We start from the raw sequence: 25,142 nt of genomic DNA on the forward strand, positions 1-25,142 counted from the left end.
ATAAAATAGATTTTTTTTTGTATAACAGCTCAGTTTATCTGCTTAATTTAATGGCAATAGGAAATCTGTAAAAAAAATTGTGTAATTTAATGGCAATAGTATAACAATGTGAGGATAGACCCGAAATTTTTAAATTTTTTAAAATTTTATTTTTAAATAATTACATAAATTTTTAAATTTTATTTTTAATTCAATAAATGATAGAATATTGAAACAGCAAGAGCATTAAGTTTTTTTTTTAAAAAGAAAGGATTACATTCACGAACAGTCTATCGTCACTTAATAAACATCACTACTGTCTATTGCCTCCTATTATAAAATTTAGAAAACTGAGATAAGTGCTGTTGTTTTTTTAATTAGGAAAGAATTAATTTTCAGAATTAACGATATTTAATAAGAGAAATAAAACATTATGATATTATTATGTAAACATTATTTTGCAAGATTTTAGTGAAGTATACAGGGGCAGAAAAAGAAGACGCACGTAACAGCAAAAAAGAGGACGCATTCGTCGTACAGTCATACAAAAAAAGAAGGCATCATTAGAAAGAATTTTTTGTAGTAAAAAATTTTTATATTAAAAATTTCATAAGAAGTGTTTATATACTGAAAAAAAAAGAAGAAAATTTCCAATGGCAACACCCATTTCTCTTATTAAATTTCAGAAATTAATCAAATTTTTTTTTTCCTGGAAACAAAATTTCATTACTCGAGGTCTATTCGTTTTGAAATTATGAGGTAACAAAATGTTGACCTTCTAATGTTAAAATAAAGTTTTGAACTTATATTCATATCTTTAAAAATAGTATAGTTGTTAACATTAATTCGTTTTATTAAGAAAATAAAAGGTATTTTGCATATTTTTCATACATATTTGTCGTTAAAAAGTAATGTTTAGTATGAGAAAAATTTCAAAATTAAAGTTTAAAAATTTTTAAATGGCGACACACTTAAATTTGGCCTTAACTCGAAAGGCAAGGCCATTTTATCATCAGAAGCATGCAAAAACGGCAGCTCATTTCTGCGAGTAGTTTTTCTGTTATATTGTTTTCTATAATGCCTCTAAAACGATGCAATTAGGGTCGCATTAACAATTTCAAAATGTTGACAATGTTTTACTTGGCATTTAAATGCTATTGACCATGCATTTCTTAAAACAAATATTTAGATGATGTTGTAATAAAAGAATAAACAACAAAAAATTTCTTTAGAAGACATAAATATGAAATTAAAGTTTTAAAGAACTGCTTTCCATTGTCATAATATTTTAGTCGCTACTTTGAAACGTGGAAGATAGTCTGTTCTTTTGGTAAGCTAGGGAGCTCATATAATGTCACTTGCAGAATATAAGAAACCACTGAAAAAAAAAAATGGGAATTTCATTTCCTAATAATTGTTTTGTAGGATTGTAACTATTTAATTTTACAAACTATTTAACTATTTCATTTTACAAAAATACTAACAAAATTATTTCTCTTCATATTTAATGCATAATGAATTCCATATTTTGTAAAAAGAAAAGGGCCATTTATGTTTGTTTAAATTTATTGATGTCTGTGCATGGGCTATTGATTACATAGCTCTGAAATTCCATAAAATTAGTCTCTGCATAATTTTATTTATTATATGCAACCATTATTATTATATCATTTATTATATTTTTAATATGCAATGAAATTTAAAAAAATTAAGGTATAAAACATTATTAAATGATGCATTTAAAATTACATTTTTGGATGCAAAATATATATTATATTTATTCTCTACATAAGCAGAAATGAAGAATTTTTTTATAATTTTAATGATTCATGAAGTACTGATTAATATTTTAGATTACCACTGTTTTTGTCAGCACAAAATTATGCATTTTTAAAATTTAATATTTAAATGACGGGCAAAAGTGGATAAAATCAAATTTTAAAACAATAAATTTCAATTAAATATCTAAATGAATAAATTGAAGATGAAGTTTTGTAAGAATTTCTTTTGATAAGCAAAAATATTTTATAACAAAAAAAAATTACAAAAAATTTCGAATGAAATTCATTTTTAATTTATTACTTAGAAAATATTTAGACTTGCAGAGAGGACAATTAATGACTTTTTTTTATAAAATACTTGTGATCATAAAATAATTGTGATAATCTTATATCAAATAGTTTATTTATCAAATAGGTTCTGCTTAAGCTCATTAAGATGCTGTTCTTATGTTCCTTTAAAAAGAATTTTAAACTTTGAAGAATCAAAACAAATAATTAAATATGCATCTATTGTCAAACTTGTACATGCAATTATACTGTTTTAGATAACTTGCATTTAGATGCATTATTAGGCTTTGAAATACTTTTTTAATGATTTTATTATTCAATTCAATATATGCGGTTGATAAATGTTATATTTTTTATGTCAGTTCAATTGAATTCATTTTGTGTGTTTAATTAAAAAGTTCTAATATAAAATTTCAATTATTAAACTGGATACTTCTTAATATCCTAAGGAATTATTTTTTTCTTAATTATGTGTATAATATTTAAGTATATTCTTCTTATTATAAATTCTTATTTCTATTTTATATGATTATTCCTGTAATTATACCTGCTTTCAAATTTCTATTCAAATCAGAAGCAGCAAAATCTGAAATGAATAATTGCTTAACAAAGTGCAACAATAATGGAAATTAATGAGACGTAGAATAAATGAATAAACATTTAGAATGATGTTCTGCGACTTGTGTTCCAAGTCTGTAACAAGCATACGTCTTGTATATTTGTTTTCATATAATGAAATCGTTCGCAATCAAAAAGCATTTGTGAAGAATACTAATTGCCAATAAAGCATGGGGGAAAATTGATTTATATTTATCCGTGAATGAAGGCACTACTTTTTTATATGCTCATAAACTAAAGTGGTGTCTTATTTCATATCTATTTATGAGTAGAAAGCTATGATGATAGGAATAGTATTTATTGATAAAGAAAAGCAGATATAAGGCGCAAAAAGAACAAAAATCAGTTAATTTTTCTCTCTCTTTCTAACAGTAAGATATTCATTTTAGCAATAAAATTGATATTTCTTCTAAACAATAACACTATATTGAATTTTATTTCTTTCGAACATTCAAAACTTTTCCTTTCGATGATTGCAGTGTATTGGCGATGCAGGCTCAAAAACAGCTTAAACAAAACTTTCCTGTGCAAAAAGAAAGTTTTACCAGAAATGTTCACTGTAAATATTTTGTCATACTTGAAGTAGCAGTCGATTTTATCTTGTGGATTATAACTATACAGAAATTTTAAAGTGTCATAAAAATTGAAATTTCTAATATTGATGTCCGAAGAATATCTAAATCTTACATATGTGGAAATGACCCGTTAATATAAAATGTCAAATGTTTCCCTAAGTCCTCATGGTATATAAACCAAAATTTGTACACTAGGTAATTTTTCCAGGGGATGTCCATTCATGAATCAAAAAAGGGTGTTGTCATAGGAAATTTTAAAGTATTTACAATTTTAAATATGTAGATAATCCCCAATGAACATTTCAGACACAGTGTTTTCTAATATATGTTACTACTTTTAAAATCATATTTTTAGTTTTTAAATCAACAGGAGAATAAAGCTAAGTGGTTCCTCCCCCTCCCCTCCCACCCGCTATCCAACATAAAAACAGAATTCACAGGAAACTAATCATATATTTACAGCCAATAAATACTTTAATTTAATTTGATAAGAAAACTTGTTTATTGAAAAATAATTCTCTTTTACGAGATTTTTATATTAAAGTGATGTAATTTCTTATTACTGAATTATTTTTTTCACAGCAATTCATAACTAAATAATTAATTTTATCTTTAAATAAAATGATTCAGAGATAAAATTAGGTGTCTTTTTTTAAATGGAGGTTGTGGAAAAAGTATTTTTAAAAGAATTTTAGCTGGATGAAAATTATTTTCAAGTTAATAAATAAATTTATCGCCAATCTTTAAAGAGTAACCAGAAATCCTTCCCAGGCGAAGAGATTTCTCAAGATGATTGTTCGTCAAGAAATAATGGCGAGAAGGTGCAGGCGAAAAGAGCTTCCTAATTAATCTAAATTAATATTAGTTCCATCCTTAATTATGTGGCATTATTACGAACGCACGTATGTGCCCTCCACACACATTTATTATTAGTAGAGATTGTTTGAATACAAGATTTTCGAAATATGACTAATCTAACGCTAAGGTAATTATTCAATCTAAAACGTATCAAAATCTTGTCACTTACTGATAAGTATCGAAATTTTATACAATATCATGAATGATATAATGATATAATTTTTAGAAGTCCAAACTGTAAAATGGTAAAAGTAAGACGTAAATAAATAGGTAAATAATAATGATTACAAGAATTTAATATAATAAAGAAATAATGAAAAAATGATTTTCTATTTTAAAACAAAATAAACGAAGTTTTAAAAAGAAACTGTAATTTATTTTTCTTGTATTAAATAAAAAAAATAACGAAATTATTTACCAGAAAAATCCTCAGAGATAGTTTTTTTCTATTAAGACACTGACTACTTTTCATCTTACTCACTTAATCAAATAAAAAAGAAGAAAAATCTCCGAAATGAAAAAGTTGAGTAATTCGAAGAAAACAACTTTATTTTCAGTTTTATTCGCAGATTATATATAAAAAATTGGATAATTAATAACTTCAAACGCTAGAAAGGACAAGATTTATTTTATATTCGAATTTTTTCAAACAAATACGCTCTTTCTTTTATTTAAAACTTATCAGTAAAATCGTATTTAGGTTCATGCTATGCTGTGTTTTAGGATTGCTGTTATGTTTGATTTATACTGTAACTTATTATTTTTAAGGACGATTAAATTGAAATTTTTATTAATTATTGTTAGCAACATAAACGAATTAATGTAGGTGATTAGAATGTGGAGAAAATGGTGAAAATCTTTGGAATTTGTTTTATATGTTTACACACTTACTTTTACAAAATGCATTCTTATACGATTTGTGTTGCTGTATAAATATCCAATAGAGTAAAATTTGCAAGAACTGGCATAGATGCTCTATATTCTCAAACTCTATGTCAGTTCTTCAGGTAATACAATCCATGAACACCAAAAATAAAGAAATATTGAAAATTAAAAGAAAACTTGGAAAAGGCTAAAGAGAACAAATGGATTAGATTAAATTGGATTAAGCCTCATATCGGAATATGCGGAAACGAGAGAGCAGGTGAATATGCAAAAAAGTCTGCACAAAAGGACCAAACAGATATTGTAGTTCCAAAATCATTCCACATGTTAAAGAAGGAAATTAGAAGAGAGATGACTATGCAATGGCAAGATAGATGGATCTTGTCGAGCAAATGAATCATTAAAACCATAAATTATTAAAAGAATATTTCACCCGATGCTAGGGCAAATTATATTAGGACATGGAAGATTTTCTAAATACTTCTACAGGTTCGAAAGGTTGTAAGACAACATATGTATATGTGGGGAAATAGGCTTGGTTCAGCACTACATAACAGAATGTGTCGAACTCAATGAAATTAGAGGACGACTCATTATGGATAGGGATCATTTCAACACAATATCACTGAAAATTTGAAAAGATTTAAAAAAATGATGGAAAAGATTTCTAGCCTTTTACCAACAATCTGATTGTTGGCTGTTGTTTGCTGTTGTCATTTATTGGAATCTCTCTTTATAGAAAAAGTAATTAAATTATTATACCAACAAAAGCTTGATTTTCGTAATGAATTAAAGGAAATATCAGTAATTTCTATTTTAACTAAAACGAAACGTCTATCAGTTTTTAATAATTCTTCATTGCTTTTTTTCGATAAGAATTTATTAACTGTTATGTCTTTCAAGGAAACACACACACACGAAATCGAGAGCATCTCATGTTTTTGAAAGTCTAATGATTTTTCCTAATCTATTTCTTACAATAGGATGCAACGCGCTATTTCTTTCCATCATAATTTTTTCTTTTTGTAAGTATAACTCAGTTTCAACTTCAGAATTGAAACATTATTCTATCATAATCTTTATTCATTTTGATTTTTAAAGATGCAAAATTATCATTTTTTTTGTTATTGATTCTTAAGTTTATTTCTAAACCAAACACTATCGTTTTATTTATGAATACAACCTCCAGATACAGGAAGCTGTTAATAGTAGATTTCTTTAAAAATATATTGTTATGAGTTCATGGATTGAATGGATTTTAATTAAGATTGGTAAAAAGAAATTTATTTGGATTTGTTATTTATAAATATGAACATTTGATAAAAGCAAAAACAATCCAGTTTCCTATAGACTGCTACAGTTCAAGCTAACTTACCCATACAGCACTAGTAAAATTCAAATCTTGACTTGGTAAATTGACTTAAATTCCCGGATAAGTTCAGGAATTTCATTTTCGTTAATACATCGATGATCGTGTTTCCCATTTACTAAATGAAAGCACAAAAGCGACCAATAATCGTCCTGCGGTGAAAACGTGATTTGTTGTTATTAAGGCGTATAACCCAGTTGCCAACCGTTGTTTAATAATTTGATACAGGACGCAGGGAAATTTAAACAGAAGTGGATGAAGTTTGGAATAGGATTGAAGTGTCTTCACTGTTGAAGTTTTATCCTGGCAAGAGTAACATCTTACTGCGATTATAGCAAGATTGCTTTTATACACTCTCGGAAGATTCAAGAAATTTATCGGGAAAAGCAGAAGTTTTACAACGTCAAGTTGTCAATTTATCAAAACTGATACCAAAAATCTCCAAGAAACCAAAATGCATTAAATTTGCAGATTTTGTTACAATATTAAATCTGTAGGTTGCAGAATTTTGGATATTGTGAATGAATCAGTTAAAAAAATTTTTCTCCCAAAACAAATTGCATCAAATAAGTACAGAATGCTTTTGTCTTAAAGAAGGTTCAGATTTTGTTAATCGATGATAAATAATCCAAATTCCATTGTTAGAATCTTGTTAATAGGAAAATCAAGGTATAGGAGAAAAATTCGAATAAAAGTGCTCATCAAAACATATAGTAAAAATGGCATTTTGGTTATAAATCAAAATTGTATTTTTAATATATAACCAAAATTGCACATCAAAACATGCAATAGCCTATTGATTTTGTACAATCATGATATGAACTCGCTCAAACAATCCGTGCAAACTTTTGAATCACTTTTGGGAATTAAACTGTAACATTCTATGGAAAAGGCAAGCATTTAGCATTGAATTCAGCATAGTGCAAATTTAAATAAATGAGTGGGTGACGAGATTTATGGAATATGAGGGAATCTATTAAAATCCTATTAATTACTACTCTTAAAATTAAATTTCTTTAGCATATACAGAGTAAAATATCAGTACTTAATTGCAGTGCTTGCACTTCAGAACTAATCGGCTAAAATTCTGATTCATCCGAAGAAATAAATTAACTACGTATAATTGATTGCCTACTTAAGCTTTTATTGATAACTTGGGTTGAAGTATGTGGAATGTTACGAACGATCCATTACCATTAAATGACATGATACGTGCAGTTGAGAGAAATTAAGGCTGCAGAAAGAGTTCAATGAAATTGAATAATTTTCATTTTATTTCACAGTACATCCATTACTGATGCTAAAAGCTGAATTAAATTCTAATGGTTCATTCGAAGCCGACGGAAACGCAATAATTTATTGGATTTCGAATTGATAAAAATTGGGTTTAATCAAAAGAAGAAGATTCCTCTAAACTATCTGGCCAACTCTCTAATAAAGGTGTTATTCCTTTCTATCTCTGTATAAAATTGTGAACGCCACCATTGTTTAAATTTTTATTTTCGAAGTCCCAATATGAAAGTTACGGGTTTCATAAGGAAAACCGGATATTTATTTTTTGATAGCTTTTTGTAGGCCAATAAAATGAAAATTTAGTACAGAAATATAATTTTACTAACAAGTTGATATACCAAATTTCACTTATTTAAATCTTTGCGTTTTTGAATTATCACATTTGCATATTTGAAAAATTATAGGTTGACGAACGGATAAATTAAAATCTGATACGGATCAATATTTAAGATGCTAAATATCTGAACCAGATTTCACTAGTCTAGATTTTTTTTAACTTTTTGTAATTATCACGTTTACTTATTCTGGGACAACCGGATTTTCTGTTGATGGATTTCATTCAAATTTTCATAAAAATCAATGATTTCAGTGTAAACATAACAAATTTCAAAGTTCCGATTTAGTTTTATTAATGTCCCGTTTTAAAGCAACACTGGGGCTATTTTGGGACGGACCTCGTAATTTTGAACCACGGTCAGATGACGAGGACGACACCTGAGCTGGCACCCCCCTCTCTACACCATACCACACCAACGGGAGGACGTTTGGCCCTGACGGATTTATCGTGCAACAGACTCCCTTACACGGCGGTTCTTCGATGAAATGGGGTCTAGAACCTGAAGCCGAGGTCTTACCACCAGGCCACCACGGCCCTTCCAAAGTTCTGAATAATCGTGCTCGCAAGCAGGAGGATAAATATCATTTCAAAAGTGTATTTTTTCGGATTCAGAGAAATCTAAAACATGGTGATACGTCAAAATATGAAGTTCGAATTTTTTTTAAGATTATAATATTCTCTTTTTGAATACGAGAAAATAAAAATGAGCATATCTAGAATAACAGTAAAGATTTAATTTTAATATTGAACGCTTTTATAAAAAAATAATAATAAATCATTGAAATTAAAATTTTATATTGATTTTAGAAATAATAATGTCAATAAATTGGTAAGTCATTTCAATGAACAAAAGTGCACAAGAATTTAAACACGGCTATTTAAAATAAAAGTTCAAAACAAACAATTAATTAGCAACTTAAATTTTAAAATTTTCTAAAAATTAAGAAAATTATGATCACTTTTTTAAAAATCGAATACATTATATAACAGTAATGACTTGTGCGAATAATAAAAGATTTACATACTTAAAAAGAAACATGTGCATCTAAAGTATTACAGCATTAATCTTGCATTATTAACGCGTTATCAAACTAAATTCCAATTATATATATTTTAACATCTTGTTAATAGGAAATCCAAGATACAACAAAAAACTTTGAATAAAAATATGCGAATTAGCCTAATCAATATTATATTAGTTAGTTTTATTATTTAACTGGCTATGATTATGAAACGTACATATATTTCTCCATTTTAATTTAAACAGTCATTGATTATAGTCCTTAAGGCAGGAAGAACGTCTGCTAACTTATTTATTCATTGCACAACTTCATTCCATTAGCCAGAAAAGAATAAATATGTTCATACAAGAGGAAAATACACTAAATTTTCCCGATAGTTTAAGTAATTCCTAACGCATACTGAAACTTTTCTATCTCGTTTCACATTTCTAATCCTCAGATCCTACGTCATTTATTTTTATCAGTTTAACTACTGCACCTCTCTCTGTTGTATTATTCATAACAGTTAGATATCTTGCTATTTATATAAAATAATCTGTATGCTCAGAAAAATAGTAAAGTTGTTGTTGCTGTTTTTCCATTGGATTAAATAGATTTAAGTAGAAGCTATATACACATTGAGTAAAGATTCTTTATTGTAAATTAAAAGTATTTTTTAAATAAACTACTAATTCATATACACAGTGTTGTTCGTGATTAAAATACTTTTATAGCTAATATTTTTAATATAAAATATTATAACGTCATTTCTTTTTATTGCTTGAATTTTTTAAAATTAGAATATCAATTGAAACCAGAAGATTTTTTTAAAAATAAATTTTCTATCTAATTCTCTATGTAAATTATTACTGTTTTTTGAATGGGTACTTTAAATTTTAGAGATAAATATTGAAATATAAGAGAGGTTTTTGAACAGTTTGAGATAATTACATAGAGGCTTAATTTTTCAGTATTAAAAAACATGGTAAATAAATAAAATCAATAATTGTTCCAGATTTAAATTATTAATCGTCTGCTTTTAAGTTCTTTTTTTAGTATCCTTTAAAAATTCTACTAATTTTTTTTCTCACAACAGTTTTTAAAAGGCATTCTTATTCTACAATTATAATAAAAGGGATCAACTGTGAATAAAAGGAATTTTGAAAAGTTTATTAAGATAACTGAAATACTAAAAAAAAACAGAAAAAAAAGGAAATTAGAATAGTTAAGATTCTCATTATTGCCTAGAAACGGAGAATCTATATATTTCTTTATTTCAAAATATCTTCATCTATTCAATTATTTATCAGTTTTAAATAATCAATAAAAATTGAAAAAAAAGAGTATTCGTGTTGAAATTGATGTCATCGAAAAAATAAAATTCTGAATTTTTAGATAGCATAAAAATATTTCTTGTGGGATAATTTTCTCTAAAATTATAGCGGAATAAATTGCAAAATTTCAGTTAAAATCTAATTAATTTAATATTTAATTAATTCTTGTACTTTGAAATTTGACAATATTCTTTATTTTGCCTTAAATGATGAATGTTCAAAATTTGGTACAAATTCGGCCTAGTTTCCATACATTCTGTAATACTGTTTCCCTGCGAAATTACTTTTATAGTCCGAAAGTGAATTTATCAAATATTTGATGGATGCTGAATAAATATTAAGTCAATGATTCCTTCTTCGAAGACAATCTTGAAGACGGCTTTGATGATAAAACGAGGTTTCTTGAGAGACAGGTTTGTTTGAGAGATAAAACTATTTGAGAGACAGGAAACGAAACAATGTTATATGGAAAACATTGTGTTAATTAATATATTTTTTTCTTAAAAGGAATATTGTTCAAATTACCATAAAAAGTTTCTTTCATTTGTCTACACCGCATCATATCTCTCTGTTTCATATATTCCTTGTATTTTGACCTAGTTTTGGCGCCGTGCATTGATTGGTAGATCTTCCACAAGGCTACTGAAAAACTTATAGTAATATTCACAATTTTAATTTCGATCAGTTTTATAAGTAAAATAAAAGAACTTTTTTTGCTTAGTATACCAAGGATATTTTGCTAAATATGACAATAAGACGTAAAAATGTAACTGTAAAAAGTAATTTAGTTACTAAAAAGTACTTTTTTATTGTAAAAAGTAATTTTTTAAATAGTTTAAACTGTAAAAAAGTATCTGTAAAAAGAGAACTGTAAAAAATAATTTTTTTTCAAGATTGCTTTTACTGACTAAAGAAACATAGAATATCGTTTTTATCATTTAAAGCCTTTTCCCAATATAAAGAGTATACCTATTTCTAACGAATTAGCTACATATAGATTAAACTACAAAAAAAAAAAAAAAAAAAGAGAGAGAGAGAGAGAGAGAGAAAAGGGAAACCAAGCAAAAAGAACAGATGGTTTTGAAATAAAATCTTTGAAAGTGACAAATAATAGTAACAAGTCTCATCTTCTCACAAAATGATTTTTTTTATTCGCGTCTTTTTATCAAACTGAGTGAATACATCATTCACGGGAGTTTAAAAATAGATGCTTATTGTTCAACGATGAACGAAATATAAAATAAGTGTATATAAATTTCATTTATTCACCTGTTCATGACAATCAGCCATAACAGAGTAACTACGTCATTCTTCTTAGAAATGTATATTCATTATAAAACTGGCATATTTGAACAATGCATTGAAAACAGGAATAAGACAGATGTTATACAGAATACAAAAGGAAATAAATACCTAGTTTATTAAGCTTCTGAAGTTTAGAGAAACACTTAAGTTATAATTTTGTTTTTAGAGCTTCTGTTCTTTAAGATATTTAGTCTGATGAATCACTGAACAAATAAATGATTCTATTTGTAAATATCTATATTACAAATGAATATTCCTGAGTTCTTATATTGCAAACAATATACATAAATTTAGATCTAAAAATTGCTGCAAAAAAATATCTTAATTTTAACACTGACAAAAGTAGACACATGAATTTCGTGATAAAATTGGTTCGAAATTCATCATAATACTAGAAACATTAGTACAGATTTGATAATAAATTAAATTAAAGAATATTGTAATAAGTGAAGTAATTGTATGGGAAATGAAACTGGTCTCGTTGAAAAAGTAATTTTTTTAAGTTTTAAGATAGCTCAAAAATCACTTTTATGAGATAATATTTTCAGAAAATATAGTTGCAAAACATCAAAAATTTGCTTATTTTTAATTAACATATTTTAATTAACTTTTCAGTTTTGAAAAGTTAAAAGAATGACAGTGATTTTCCCTTTTGTCCTGAACATTATGCGTTCCAAATTTCATAAATATTAAACAGAAATTACAAATTTATAAAAGAAAATACAAACGAACATTCATCTTTATGTATTTAAATTTAAAATAATCTTGAAATAACATTTTTGACAAACAGAAGAAAGTATGGATTTAATATATTAATTCATTACTTAGAAAGATACTAATCGCCTCTGCCAACTCATTCGCTCGCTAGTAATAATATAGTTATTTCATGCGAATTACCTCTCTAGTAATGTTCATACTCTTCAAGGTTCCTTGAGCAGGGTATTTGAAGTGTTTCAGATAGAACTTGATATTAAACTTTGAACTCATTACAGCTCTGCGATATCATATAAAATGTAAACGTTTAAGAAAAAGTGGAAAATGATGAGAATTCAATAGCTTTTCATAGCAGATTGAAACATGTTTTTAAAAAAACAAATTAGTTTATATAATTATTAACATCGAAGGATTATTTACCAGATATATTTAAATATTTACATCATATATAAAACATTTTTTAGAGATTGAAAAAAAAATTAATGGAATAAAATAGAATACTAAATTTCTACAAATATACAGTCTTTAAGATTTATTTCAATTTTGCTTATTTCTTTCATCATAGTTAAAGAATATGCAGAAAATAAACAACAATTTCATTCTTTAACTTTAAGCAGTGGAAGAAAATATGTATTTAAATATTCCGATAGGCAATGAAGACGACGTTTAAATTCTATTATAACCCTAAAAAATATTTTTCTAAATTGTATTTGAAATTTTCTTAAAGAAATTACTAAAATTAGGAGGGAATTGCGCGACTAATTAATTGGTAATATTAAAAAGTTTTTTTTCTGATTTTTGATTTCTAATATGATGTTAAAATCAATTTTTATAACAGTTTCCTTGAAATTATCACAGGAAAATGGAAATATTTTAATTATTAAATAGTTAAAAATTTAATTAAAATTTTGAAAACAATTATCTTGGACTTTATTATGACTTTCCAAGTATAATAGCAACGAATTCGATAACTCTTTGTCCATTGGTCTACATTTAAAATGTCAGTAGACCAACATTTACTTTTGTTATTATAAGATGTTTTCAGGTGGAAAAAAGGGTTTCACATTTTAACTTTAAAATTGGAAACATTTCTCATCTAATTTCTTTTTACGTGATCGATGCTTAATTCTCAAGGGATTTCATGAAGTCTTGATCTGTTTTGTGCTGTGAAATTGTAGATTTCAGTATGTTTTTTTTAATGTGATATTCATTACCAGGGGCATTCAACTATACATTTACAGTCTGATAAAATACGAAGACTCCCTCACAATACAATTAATAAATAATGTCACGTAGAAGGAAAAGGATTGATTAGAAATGTACCATCACTTTGTATGAATTCCTAACTCCAGTTATTTTCAATGCTAGGATATGATTAATAATAATTTTTTTTTAAATTTCTTCACAGAGATTTTCCAGTACAAATTCAAAAAAGCTACAAAGAATAGTAATTTACGTGAGTTTATTCATTAACTTCAAAAATGGTTCAGATTTTATGCTATTTTAAAAAGAAAAATTTATTTAAAATCCTTATTCGAAAGTTGATGATTCATAATTGTTCTTAAATAGTTTGCATTATTATTATTATTATTTGCATATTATTACAAAATATTATGCAAAGTTTTCTATTCCTACTTTTTAAACAAGAATGACGCTCAGTTTCGTAAAAAATTTTATTGTTTAATTTTTATAAGATGTAGTAAACTTAGTTTTTTTCCAAAAGATGTTTGCACGCAGAAGTGTCACGTAAGAAATGTACATCATTAAATTTCATTCCACGAAGACAGAAAATAGTCTCTTAATGGGAGAAAAGAGTGCTTTCACTAACTTAATTTCCTAAACTATTATATGCTTCAGCGAAAAAGGAAGAGTAGGGCACGAAACCGGTGATCTTCTCTGAGAAAGCAACAAGGAAACGAAACGTGAAAAATCTTTCAGAGAAAATGCCTGGTTCTTTTTTATTTTCTGGAGGAAAAGGGGAAAAAAAAAAGATTCTCCATCCCCCCACCGGATCGCTTCCAAAGATTTCTCAGGGCGTTACCAAAAGGTGCGTGCATCAGACACCGAGGAGTCAGATTGGAGCCGACCGACGGTTGTCATGCCAACAGGGCACGCAGTGATCGACCCTACGCCCCAAGGGTTGCTCAAAATATCGCTGCTACACTACCCAGGCAGATATACCCTTTAGTTCGAACGACGAGTGACTCATACTCGCTGTCCACTGTCAACAAGGCCTTCACTAATGACGTAATTCTAAGCCGTGTTTTTCTCCTAACGTCTCTGTAAGATCGCAGTTGGTTATTTGCTACTATAGAAAGGCAGACATTTTGTGGGCATCTTTGGCCCATGCGTTCGTTCCATATGGTAAGGTAGGATGCTTAAGATTTCTGCAAGACGCTTCTAGAAACACTCCCACTTTCTGGTAGACAAGGAACTGAACATGCCTCCTCCAGGGCCTGCAGATCAAATTCATGTTAAGGGTGAGTGCACTTTTGATGTATCGATTGTTGAATGGTATCGATTTGTGTGTTTAAAATGTCGCGAAATTCAAGTGATTTTGTCATGTCTGTTGGATCGGAAGTCCTTGAAATATCGGTTTCGTTATAAATCTCTCCTCTCGTAGAAATGGTTGTTTCTTTGTAGAAAGGCAATGTCAATGCATTCGATGGTGCAATTCCTAAAACATTTTTGGTGGTTTAATTTTAATTTAGATAGTGTGGGATACCAGCTGTTGCATGGCGCAGAGTAAAATGTCACCGATGGAGAAGCAACAGCTGTTGTCACTTTCGCTTAATGTCAATAGTAGAAAAAAATATTTAATTGCAAAATAAAAGAAATTAGGATGCACACTACCTAGTTTATGTGTATTAGTTTAAATACAAGATAATAGGAAAATTGTTTCTAACATCATCATCATGACTTATATAGCACATCAAAGATGTCTAAGAATACCAATATAAATTAATCCGATCTAATAAATTGTAAATTTTATAGGATTATTCATGTAATATTAAAACTCTCAGCTATTTTTGATAAATTTATATTATTTAATTGATACTCTATCTAATGTTATTATAAAATATTAATACTGAATTCAATTATTGGATTTAAATAAAACTTATTACTTCTGCTTTGGACTAGTATCTAGCTTTATATGAAGCTATGTCTAGTGAAGTCATATTATCTATCAATTATCAAAATTATCTTATGAGAATTTTGGTGCATGCACGATTGAATAAATAATTCAGAACTGAGAATTTTTCAATAGTTACGAACATGTTATTAGTCATAGACTATGTAAATTGCATAAATCTAACAATCTTGCTATCTTTATAAAGAGTTGTTTTTTACATACTTAAATACATTTTTATTTATTGTAAATCATCATAAATTCAGATTTATATTTGAATGATCAACAACGTATCGCAACAAGATATCGAAAATAAATGCTTGAATTTAATATGTTATAAAATACATCAATGAAATACGACTGTCACTATGATGTATCGTTATTATTACTAGGAATGATAAATATAGGAAAATATGAATTTTAACCTCATGAATTAAAAAGACATAAACAGTATCTTAATTTAAAGCAAATTGCTGAATGGGGATTTATAATAAGATCTCTTTAACTATAATTTTTAAAGAAATGTATTTTATTTACTCAATAATTTAGTTCAGATTATGTATTTAAAGGTTATTTCATTTTTAAAGTAAGTGTAAACTTGTTTCGTTATTTATTTCATTTTATTAAAACTTAAACTTATTTTGCTTCAAATAATATAAATATATTTTTAGGTTAACAAATTTCAAGCATGGAAAGAAATTCATCGAGTTTTTACAACTTAAACTTTTATAATTTTTATATCTTTTTTATAATTTATAATTTTTTGAATTTAAATTCTCATAAAATAACTTTTATAAAAGTTCTTTCATGAGAATTTTAAAGCATACATGATTGAATAATCATTTTGAAATTTAATTTGGAGTTTTAGCAACAGAACAAAATGAAGCAATTCTTAAGATAGAAAATGAATGCATTTCTAGATATATCAAATGAAGATAATGAAAAGATGTGGAGAATTGTATTTTTACTGATAATTTTTGAAACAGATTATGATATGGAAGAAAGAATTTAAATATTCCTCTTCCAGTTTAAAATCAACTGTATACGAATTTGCACACTGAAATAATCGAAAGATATATTTTTTTAAAGAATTCAGCCGCAATTTTTTGTTCCATATTATTTTAGAATGCAGTGAAAGTTAGGCACTACTAGTTTAATAATATTCTTAAAAAGAAAATAACGACTTCTCCGATAAAAAGAACAGTAATTCAGTTTATTACTATTATTATTATTTTATTTTTATATTCTCAACTTCTATTCTTCTTATTTTATTTTTACATATCTAGTTCACTGAATTCCTTTACGAAATACAAAATGGCAAAAGTTCAAACTAATTTAGACAGCTCAGAAATTTCAAACAGAATGATATAAAATAGTATTCTTTTTGTGCAACATTAAACTTTTCAATACCAGCATCTTGCAATTTTGCATTTCTAGTGATTTCTTTTTTGAAAAAGACCTCTGATACATTCATTTGAGATGCATTCTTAGACCTATAATTGTTTTTTATATAATTAATGTATTTTAATTCTAAAAGAGTACTAGAACTTCCTTAAAATATCAAAATCGGGATAAATAGTCCTAAATTGAAACCATATATCAGACTGAAAAAAAAAAATCGTGGCTTAAATATTTATTTTTTTTCAGACTCAAATGAAGATCTTTCCCATTTTGAAATTAGATCACTTCTAAAGCTTATGAAAAAATAACTACTCTTCTGTATTTTACTTTTAATTTATTATTTTAATTGTAAATCCCTAATATCATAAAATTTCAATAAATCACGTAAAGTTAAAAAATGAAACAAAACTACTCACATTTTTTTTTCGGTGTAAAATATTAAAATTTGTTCTACAGTTATTTTAGTAGAATGCTTTCATCAGTGAATACATGTGATCCAACTTTTTAATGAATTATTAAGAAAAAATACATTGCACTTTTTCTTTCAGAATAAACAATATCCAAAAACAGATATTAAGTAATTGCACCGGAAAGAGAAACGATAAAAAAGAAACTATCGTCTGAATATACAGGATTAGTGCGAAGGCGGAAAACCCTGGTGACATCAAGGGCAATTAGTCATTACCACAAATCAATACAAGGCTACTTACTTAATTAAGCTTTGTAGACAGAGTTTTCTAAGAAACAGAAATTCAAGGAATTTTTATTGGACTCATTTTGGCATTTTTAGATATAAAAAAAATTCATGATATTAGTACGACGACAATACTAAACAATGCGAATAATAGCAATACAATTTTAAAAAATGAAAAAAAAAGTTCTTATTTTTTAGATAGATAAATTAGATAATTTTATTTGATTATAAATATATATTTTTTTTATTTTCAAAAAATCTCAGATAAAAAAATTGAATAATTTATTTAAAAAAAAAAATCAAATTAAGGATTATATTAATTTAATTTTAGTCTGTCGTAAAGGTTTTAAGATTTAATTGGATTTCAAAAAATTGTGTTTTCTACTATATTATTTTCTTCAAAATAAAGAAGTGTCTGAAAATCATTTCTTTATTTTTGATTTGATTTTTAAAATTTTCCATTTCAGTGTCTTCTTTTAGCTTCAGTAAACCGTACCATTTAAATAAAAAATACTGATCTGCGTTATTAATTACAAAAATGAAATTCCAAATATTTTAAATTTGCGCATATGTGTTAGTAATCGATAGCACGAGAAAGAATTTTTGACAAACTTTTTTTTATTCCTTAGGTTGAATAAGGCCAAAATAATATTTAATTTATTAATAATCTTTTATTTGTGTTAAAATAGAATGTCTGATTAAAAATACAAATTTTAATTAAGATAATTTTAAAGACGAATCTATTATTAGATGCCGAATATCCAATCAGTTCACAATTTTTAAATAATATTTTTAAAATAGAAAATAAGTATTGAGTACAAGCAAGAAGATCTTTATGCTTTATGTTAGTGTCGACTTATTCAATGGGCTTTTTGGGGCCCAGAGGTTCCGAAAAATTTAATATATCTGTTGTGAAGATTTTATATAAATAAACTCTACGAAGATTTGTAAATTAAAAGGAGCATATTTACATCAATCAATTAAATGTTAAGTATAAAATAAGATGCAGAATGTATTTTTAAATAAACATCACATTTACATTAAGAGACTAAATTGAACTCCTTTTTACAACCTCTCATGCTTTAAAAACAACAACCTCAAACTCATGCTTTTAAAACTTTTAACTGTAGAGATCTTGTTCTTAATCTATATAAACAAAAAGAAACTTCTTTATATGAAGTAAATAAATATTTATTCCTATTTGATTTTAAATAGGAATATAATTTATGGAGATTTAATTATTATATTTGTAAAATGATATTTTAAATTAACTAGCTATTAAATTAATAACTATTTTAAATTAATAGCTGTTTAATTTCAAGCTATTTTGACTTATTTTGAAAATAATGAAATATGATTGTATCCTTTTAATTTTAGAACAACTGATGAAAAATGATGCTTTTCTAAATCTAATTAGTGAATTATGCAATCGTCTAAAATTAATATATTCTTTGTATACTATATTGGGAAAGGAGCTCTTCCAACTGCCTTCTTATGGCCATCAATTAAAGTAATTAAGGTAGAAATTTCAAAACTGCATGTTGTTTTACTCATATTAAAGGGTATTTGACAGCGACTTCTTATTGTAATTCAATTGCATACTTTTATAATGATTTCATAACAATTATTACTTTTTAAATTTGAAAAAAAAAATATTAAAAAAATTGCAAGTTTTTAGCTGCCACAATTTTAAAGTATAGGTAGTAGCATTTTCAGATGATCATTCAGAAGCCAAACTAAAATAATTCCACCGGTATTTTAATTTTTAAAGCTTAATTAAAAAATTTTTAATAAAAGTTATTGATTTAAAGATGCGACATAAAATATTTAAAGAAACACTTTGTGATTTTGAACTGTATTATAACGATGAAGAACATTGTTTTCAAATTATTAAAGTTGCAACTTCATGGTAGTTAATTTGATGTCATTGAAAAGTTAGTTTTTCAATTTTAAGAAGTTATGAAAATTATTTTGGAGTGATATTACTTTAAGAAATAATTGCCTCTCTTCATAAAATCCTAAAGCAATCAGGCTAGTGTTTACTTAATTAAAATTCAAATTAAAAGCTTTCAATTTATTCTGAGGGACCCATTCCTACCTTATAGTTATTTAGTATCTCTAGAATAATTAGAGTGGCAATTGAAAAGCAAGAAAATATTCGTTATTAGTATAAAAGAGTTGACACATCATATGCTTTAAAATAAATTTCAAAATTATTGAAATAATAAACATCAGAAGATTTCAGAAGCATAGCACTTATAATTTTTTTCATGTTTTTCTTAAATTCTATGAACAGAATTATTTATAAAAATGGATGCAAATTATTGGAAATTATATTTTTAACCCCAATATTTTAATTAGAGAAAATAGGTTTTTGTTCAGAAACAAAAGCCTTAAAACAAATAATATGAAAGAAATTAATAATTATGTGTAAAATAATTAAAACATTATATATATATATATAAGTTTAGACAGATGTAGTCTGCAAATTAAAGTGCATCAGTTAATAAAATGAATCTATGAATTTATATTATTGGCAAGAAATAAAATAATATTTATTTTGCATAATATACTAGTTAAAAATTTTAATGAAAAAACAATGCAGATAAAACGTAAAAAGCAATTACAAAAAAAAATAAAAATTGAGCAGCAATTTTTAGTTCTGTTATTTGTGAACTTAATTCGAAAAAGTGAGTAGCTCCGCCTATTGTTTTGCTTAATATCTTATATAAGTGTGAAAGTTAGTATTCTTTTCACATGTCTGTAAAACTTGGATTTTGTATATTTGCAAAAATAATTTCTTCGTTAAAGAAGGCTTGGCATGAATGAAAGTAATAATTTAATTTCTTTATAAATCCATCTAACTTTTGAGCTAATATTTCCATTTGTAAACAGCCAGTTTTTCCTTAATCTTTCTTTTGCAGATGAATCAATGATAGAAAGAAATTATCTTTCTTGCGGCTGTTATTGTAGAAAACAATACACCAAATAAGTTTCAGTTTTCGTGACTTAATGTAAAATTTTCTTACAAATACATAGAAAAGATGAACAATAACGAAATTTCTTTAAAAAGCACAAATTGTTACATACTTACAATGAAATTATATCATTTATAATCACATAGTAAAAACTGCCTTATACTCCAGTTAATTATTTTATTCATAAAGCAGGAACTCTTAGACAAATCTGGATATAGAACTATTTGTAATGGAAAAAACGATGATTTAAAATTTATTTCATTATCGTTTGCATCATTCAGAAATGAAAATTCTATTAATAATTAAACACTTTATTGTTGTTTTTCCTTGATAGAATATTACGAAAAAAAAGAAGCTAAAACTACATTTTGCGATCAATTTTTAATTTTGTTATTTTTGTATAAAAGCAGAGAAAAATCAATGTTCTTCTTTATCTTTTCCCTTTGAATTGTCCATTAAGACCAAGTAAAAGAATAAAAAATGCTGATAAATTAAAAAAAAAAAGATTTTAAAATGTACATTCATCGAAAGAAGAAATATTAATAGCTATGGGAGTGGGCTTGGACAAAGAGAACACTAAACAACAACTGCATAACTTAGAACTGCTCATCTGAAGAAGTTCTGGAAGGAAGTTTAGATATTATTGAGCACGAGGGGAAATAATCCGCAAAACAAAAGAAAGAAGTTCTTTTTATTTCTAAAGGAAATCAATGTTTCTGTGAAGCAGAGGATGGTTTAGTGATGAGAAACAACAGATGATGCCGATGCCACCCGGAAAGGAGAAATTGTTTCGCCTTTTTCTTTCTTTAGATTTCGTTTAGTCGAGCGGAAAAGTTTTAGAGTTGCATCCTGCTTTAGTTTTCCAAAACTTTTATCAGACTTCTTTTTTGTTACTTTTTTGATTTTGAAGTATGGTATTTTTTGTGTTAAATAATTACACGCGATGGATTTGCGGAAATGTCCTCAATCAAAGCATACTTTTTGAGCAAAAGACTTATTTCTCTTCATTTCGAAAGTATGTGTAAATGAATGGATATACAGACAAATTAAATGATATACGAGGAAAAAGTTATAATATACATTAATATACAAAAGTTATTGTGTTACTCATTATATTTTTCAATATGATAATGTTTTTAAACTGGAATCCGTTTACTAATTGCGTTATGTTTCATAAATAATAGAAAAATGGCTCTAATTCTCTGAAAGCCCGATCATTGTGTAACGGAATGATCATTGAATCGGTCAAGCAATTCATTTTTTGGGTGCCAGGTCTTCACTAAAAAAAGCTTTTTCAAAATTTTAATGTGATTTTGATAAAAAAATTAATTAAAAAATTCTTTAATAACTTTGGAGCTTTTCATTGCATAAAAATCATTAGCACAACACTTCAATATTCGAAACATGATTTTTCAGTAATACTAATTTTATTTCAATAGTTTTTTCTCTAATTTTAATAAACCTCTAAGAGTATCTTTAAATATATCTTACAATATTTTTCATTGCTTTTGTTTTCTGGTTGTTGAGACAATATTAAATATATATTTTATATATTTTGTATGCTTGTTTTTGTATTTTGTAAGTAATATATGTATATATTTTGTTTGCTCATTATGTTTGATATACAAAGAGCAAATTTTAAAGATAAAATAAAGATAGAAAATTGAATCTAAATATTATCATGCTACAATCATTTGATTTAGACGATCGAATTTTATTTTTATTTTTTTATTTAGCTTTATTCTAGAGAATTTATTTGTGAAATAATATATATTTTTATTTATATGAGCCAGATTCAATAGTTTTATGTTTCATATTTGGTTTAAAAGGGAAGTCATACAATCTAGGTAGAATAGTTTTTATATAAAGCCACATTTTATGCAAAATACAAAATTTTTTATTCTTATGAATTTGAGTTAGTAGCATCATATTTCATATTCCTTTTAAGTATAGAATATGAAAAAGTATTATACATATATTTAAGTATATAAAATGAAACTGAATAAATAAACTTTTTATATTGAAATTTAAAAGGCTATTTCTATTCCTGACAGTCTTAAAATAAGATTCCTATACAATTCTAAGCTCAAATTCTTCAGAAAGTTTATTTTTTTTATAAAATATGAAATTAAAATAAAGGAAGTGCAAAAATATAATAAACGACCATTAAACGAATGAATGATTTTTTGTAAAATAGAAATTTTAGCTATTTGATTTCATATTATCTTAGTTTTTTCCAGTTAATTTTTTAAAAAAATTATTTGTTAAACTTTTATTTGCACTGGTTCAGTTAATTCAATTAACTTTTGTGTGTGTTATTGAATATATATATATATATATATATATATATATATATATATATATATATATATATATATATATATATATATATATATATATGAACATAATGAACACACACACACACACACACACACACATATATATATATGAATTACTGAAGATGCTATGTGCATAAAAGGCAATTTTTATTGATACCCGGTTTCTGGAATAATTCCTAATGTAAACTCTAAGAATTTAATGAGCGAGAGCTTCGTTGTAGAAATGTCAACACATATAGAAAGGTGCATAGACACACACACATTGTCCATTATTGTTTAATGAGACAGAGATTTTGTACTAATAATAAAGATGAGTGTGTGTATGCGGTTATGTTTTACAAACTACACCATTTAGTCTAGAGCTACCAAACTTTGCACATATATATTTTAGAAGATGCATTGCGGTTTTTGGAAATTTTTATTAGAATTTAAATTAAAAACTAAACGAAATTTTGACCTTTTCCCATGTTAACTTTCAAAACTATTGCAACATAAAAAAAAGATTGCCACAACATCTGGAATTTATTTAAAATGTGCTTTTAATACATTTTTTTGAAACCTGTTGTACCCACAATTACAATTTAAATTCATAACAAGATAATAATAAATTTTTAAAGTGCATATACTTTTACACATATGCATTTTCAAAGAGCATATGCTTAATGTTATATAATTAAATGTATAAAGGTATAGAGAAAAAAATTAGGGATATGCTTAGTAATAATGAACATAATGGTGTAAAGCTCTTTAAATCTCTCAACTCGACTTTTGCATGACTAAAATTCTAAATACCAAGTAAAAATGATTCTTTCTAGGATAACCTACGTAACAATAAGATTCATTTATCGATAAGGAATGATCTCCAAAATCTCACCATAATCTTCAATATTACCTTGATTTAAAAGAAGGAAACCTGTTATTTAAAAAAAATTTATGACCACCTCATTTCTTGAAAAATTACAGACCTTTACATATGATTTTTAAAAACCCGATAAAGGCAATTTTTTTCATAAGCCATTAATATTTTTTAAGAAATGATACAACATTTAATAAATATTTGAAGTAGCAACTTATGCATGCGTTTCAGCATGGAATTGCAATTTTAAACAGTGAATTTAAATCTTCATTGGGCATTAAAAGCAAATATTCGAATCTTAAATCAATATATATTTTTTTATTTTATTAATAATAAGTCAATCCTTGTGCACCACAAAGTACAGCACAACGCTTACAGAGGTAAGTAGAAACAACTACATACATAGATAAAAATATGTACAGATAAAAATAAGGATAAAAACAACAGGAAAAAATAAAACTAATTAAAAATTGAAGCAGCAAATAAATCAATATTTAAGGAACAAAAAATTTTTTAAAGAATTTCACGTTTACACAGCAGTGGTTTTAAGCAGTTTACGGCTCTAATTAAAACTATGTGACCTTTTTTTAATAAATTACTCAGTTTAGTTTCATATTTTTAATTTTTAACAGTTTAGTTTCATAATGTTAATAGCTATTCTAATTTTTTTAATAACTTTGTGAAAAAATATATTTTTTAATTTATTATATTCATGATTATTCAATATTATATTCAGGACATTGAAGTATCGACTTTTCTAATCACTATTATTTAAGCAGACACTAGATATAAAAAAATATTTTAACAGTAACGTAATAATGAAATAGATGATCAATTATATTAAAATGTTAATATTATTATTTATGAATTTGTATTTTTTACTTTTTATTTGGAAAGTTGGTTAAAAATATATATATACTTTTAATAGACTTTCCCTGTGGCGCATGGCAACAACCTAATACGCCTAGCCGAAAATAGCCTCAAACAGACTTTTTTCAATACCGATGGCGTAAGAAAAATCTTATTTAAACATCTGTCATCTTCGTACTTTACTTTTTTTTTTTTAATTATTTAACAAATCCTGGGCACTGCCGTGTTGACTTGCTTGGGTAATAGGTACTTGGTCAATAGAAACCTAGCTTTTAATTAATTAAAAATTAGCAGTTTAATTAACGTATTGAAAATCCACTGAATCATTCTTTATGCTTCATAGTATATATAAGTATAATCTGAAAAACTCTTTTTCATTTATTTATTATGATAGGTTATAAAAAATTAATTATCCAATTTTACTTATATAGATTGATTTTTTTAGTGATCGAGTAAGTTTTAAAACGAGGTTTTAATTAAATTAAATGAATCTAAACTTTTATAAATTTCGTTTGGTTGCTTTTATTTATATAATTT

At 26.0% G+C, this 25,142-nt stretch overlaps 1 protein-coding gene across 1 annotated transcript in view; it reads left to right on the top strand.

The window, feature by feature from the left end:
• Positions 1–14,412: 14,412 nt before the first annotated feature.
• Positions 14,413–25,142, top strand: part of LOC129967543 (synaptotagmin-4-like) — a 56,586-nt gene continuing 45,856 nt past the window's right edge. Inside the window, exon 1 of the mRNA XM_056081893.1 lies at positions 14,413–14,817. Within this exon, the coding sequence (XP_055937868.1) occupies positions 14,778–14,817 (40 nt within the window). The 5' untranslated portion in view covers positions 14,413–14,777. The remainder of the gene's footprint in view (positions 14,818–25,142) is intronic.

The sequence above is a fragment of the Argiope bruennichi genome, chromosome 1, assembly GCF_947563725.1.
Source record: "Argiope bruennichi chromosome 1, qqArgBrue1.1, whole genome shotgun sequence".
Lineage (NCBI taxonomy): Eukaryota > Metazoa > Arthropoda > Arachnida > Araneae > Araneidae > Argiope > Argiope bruennichi.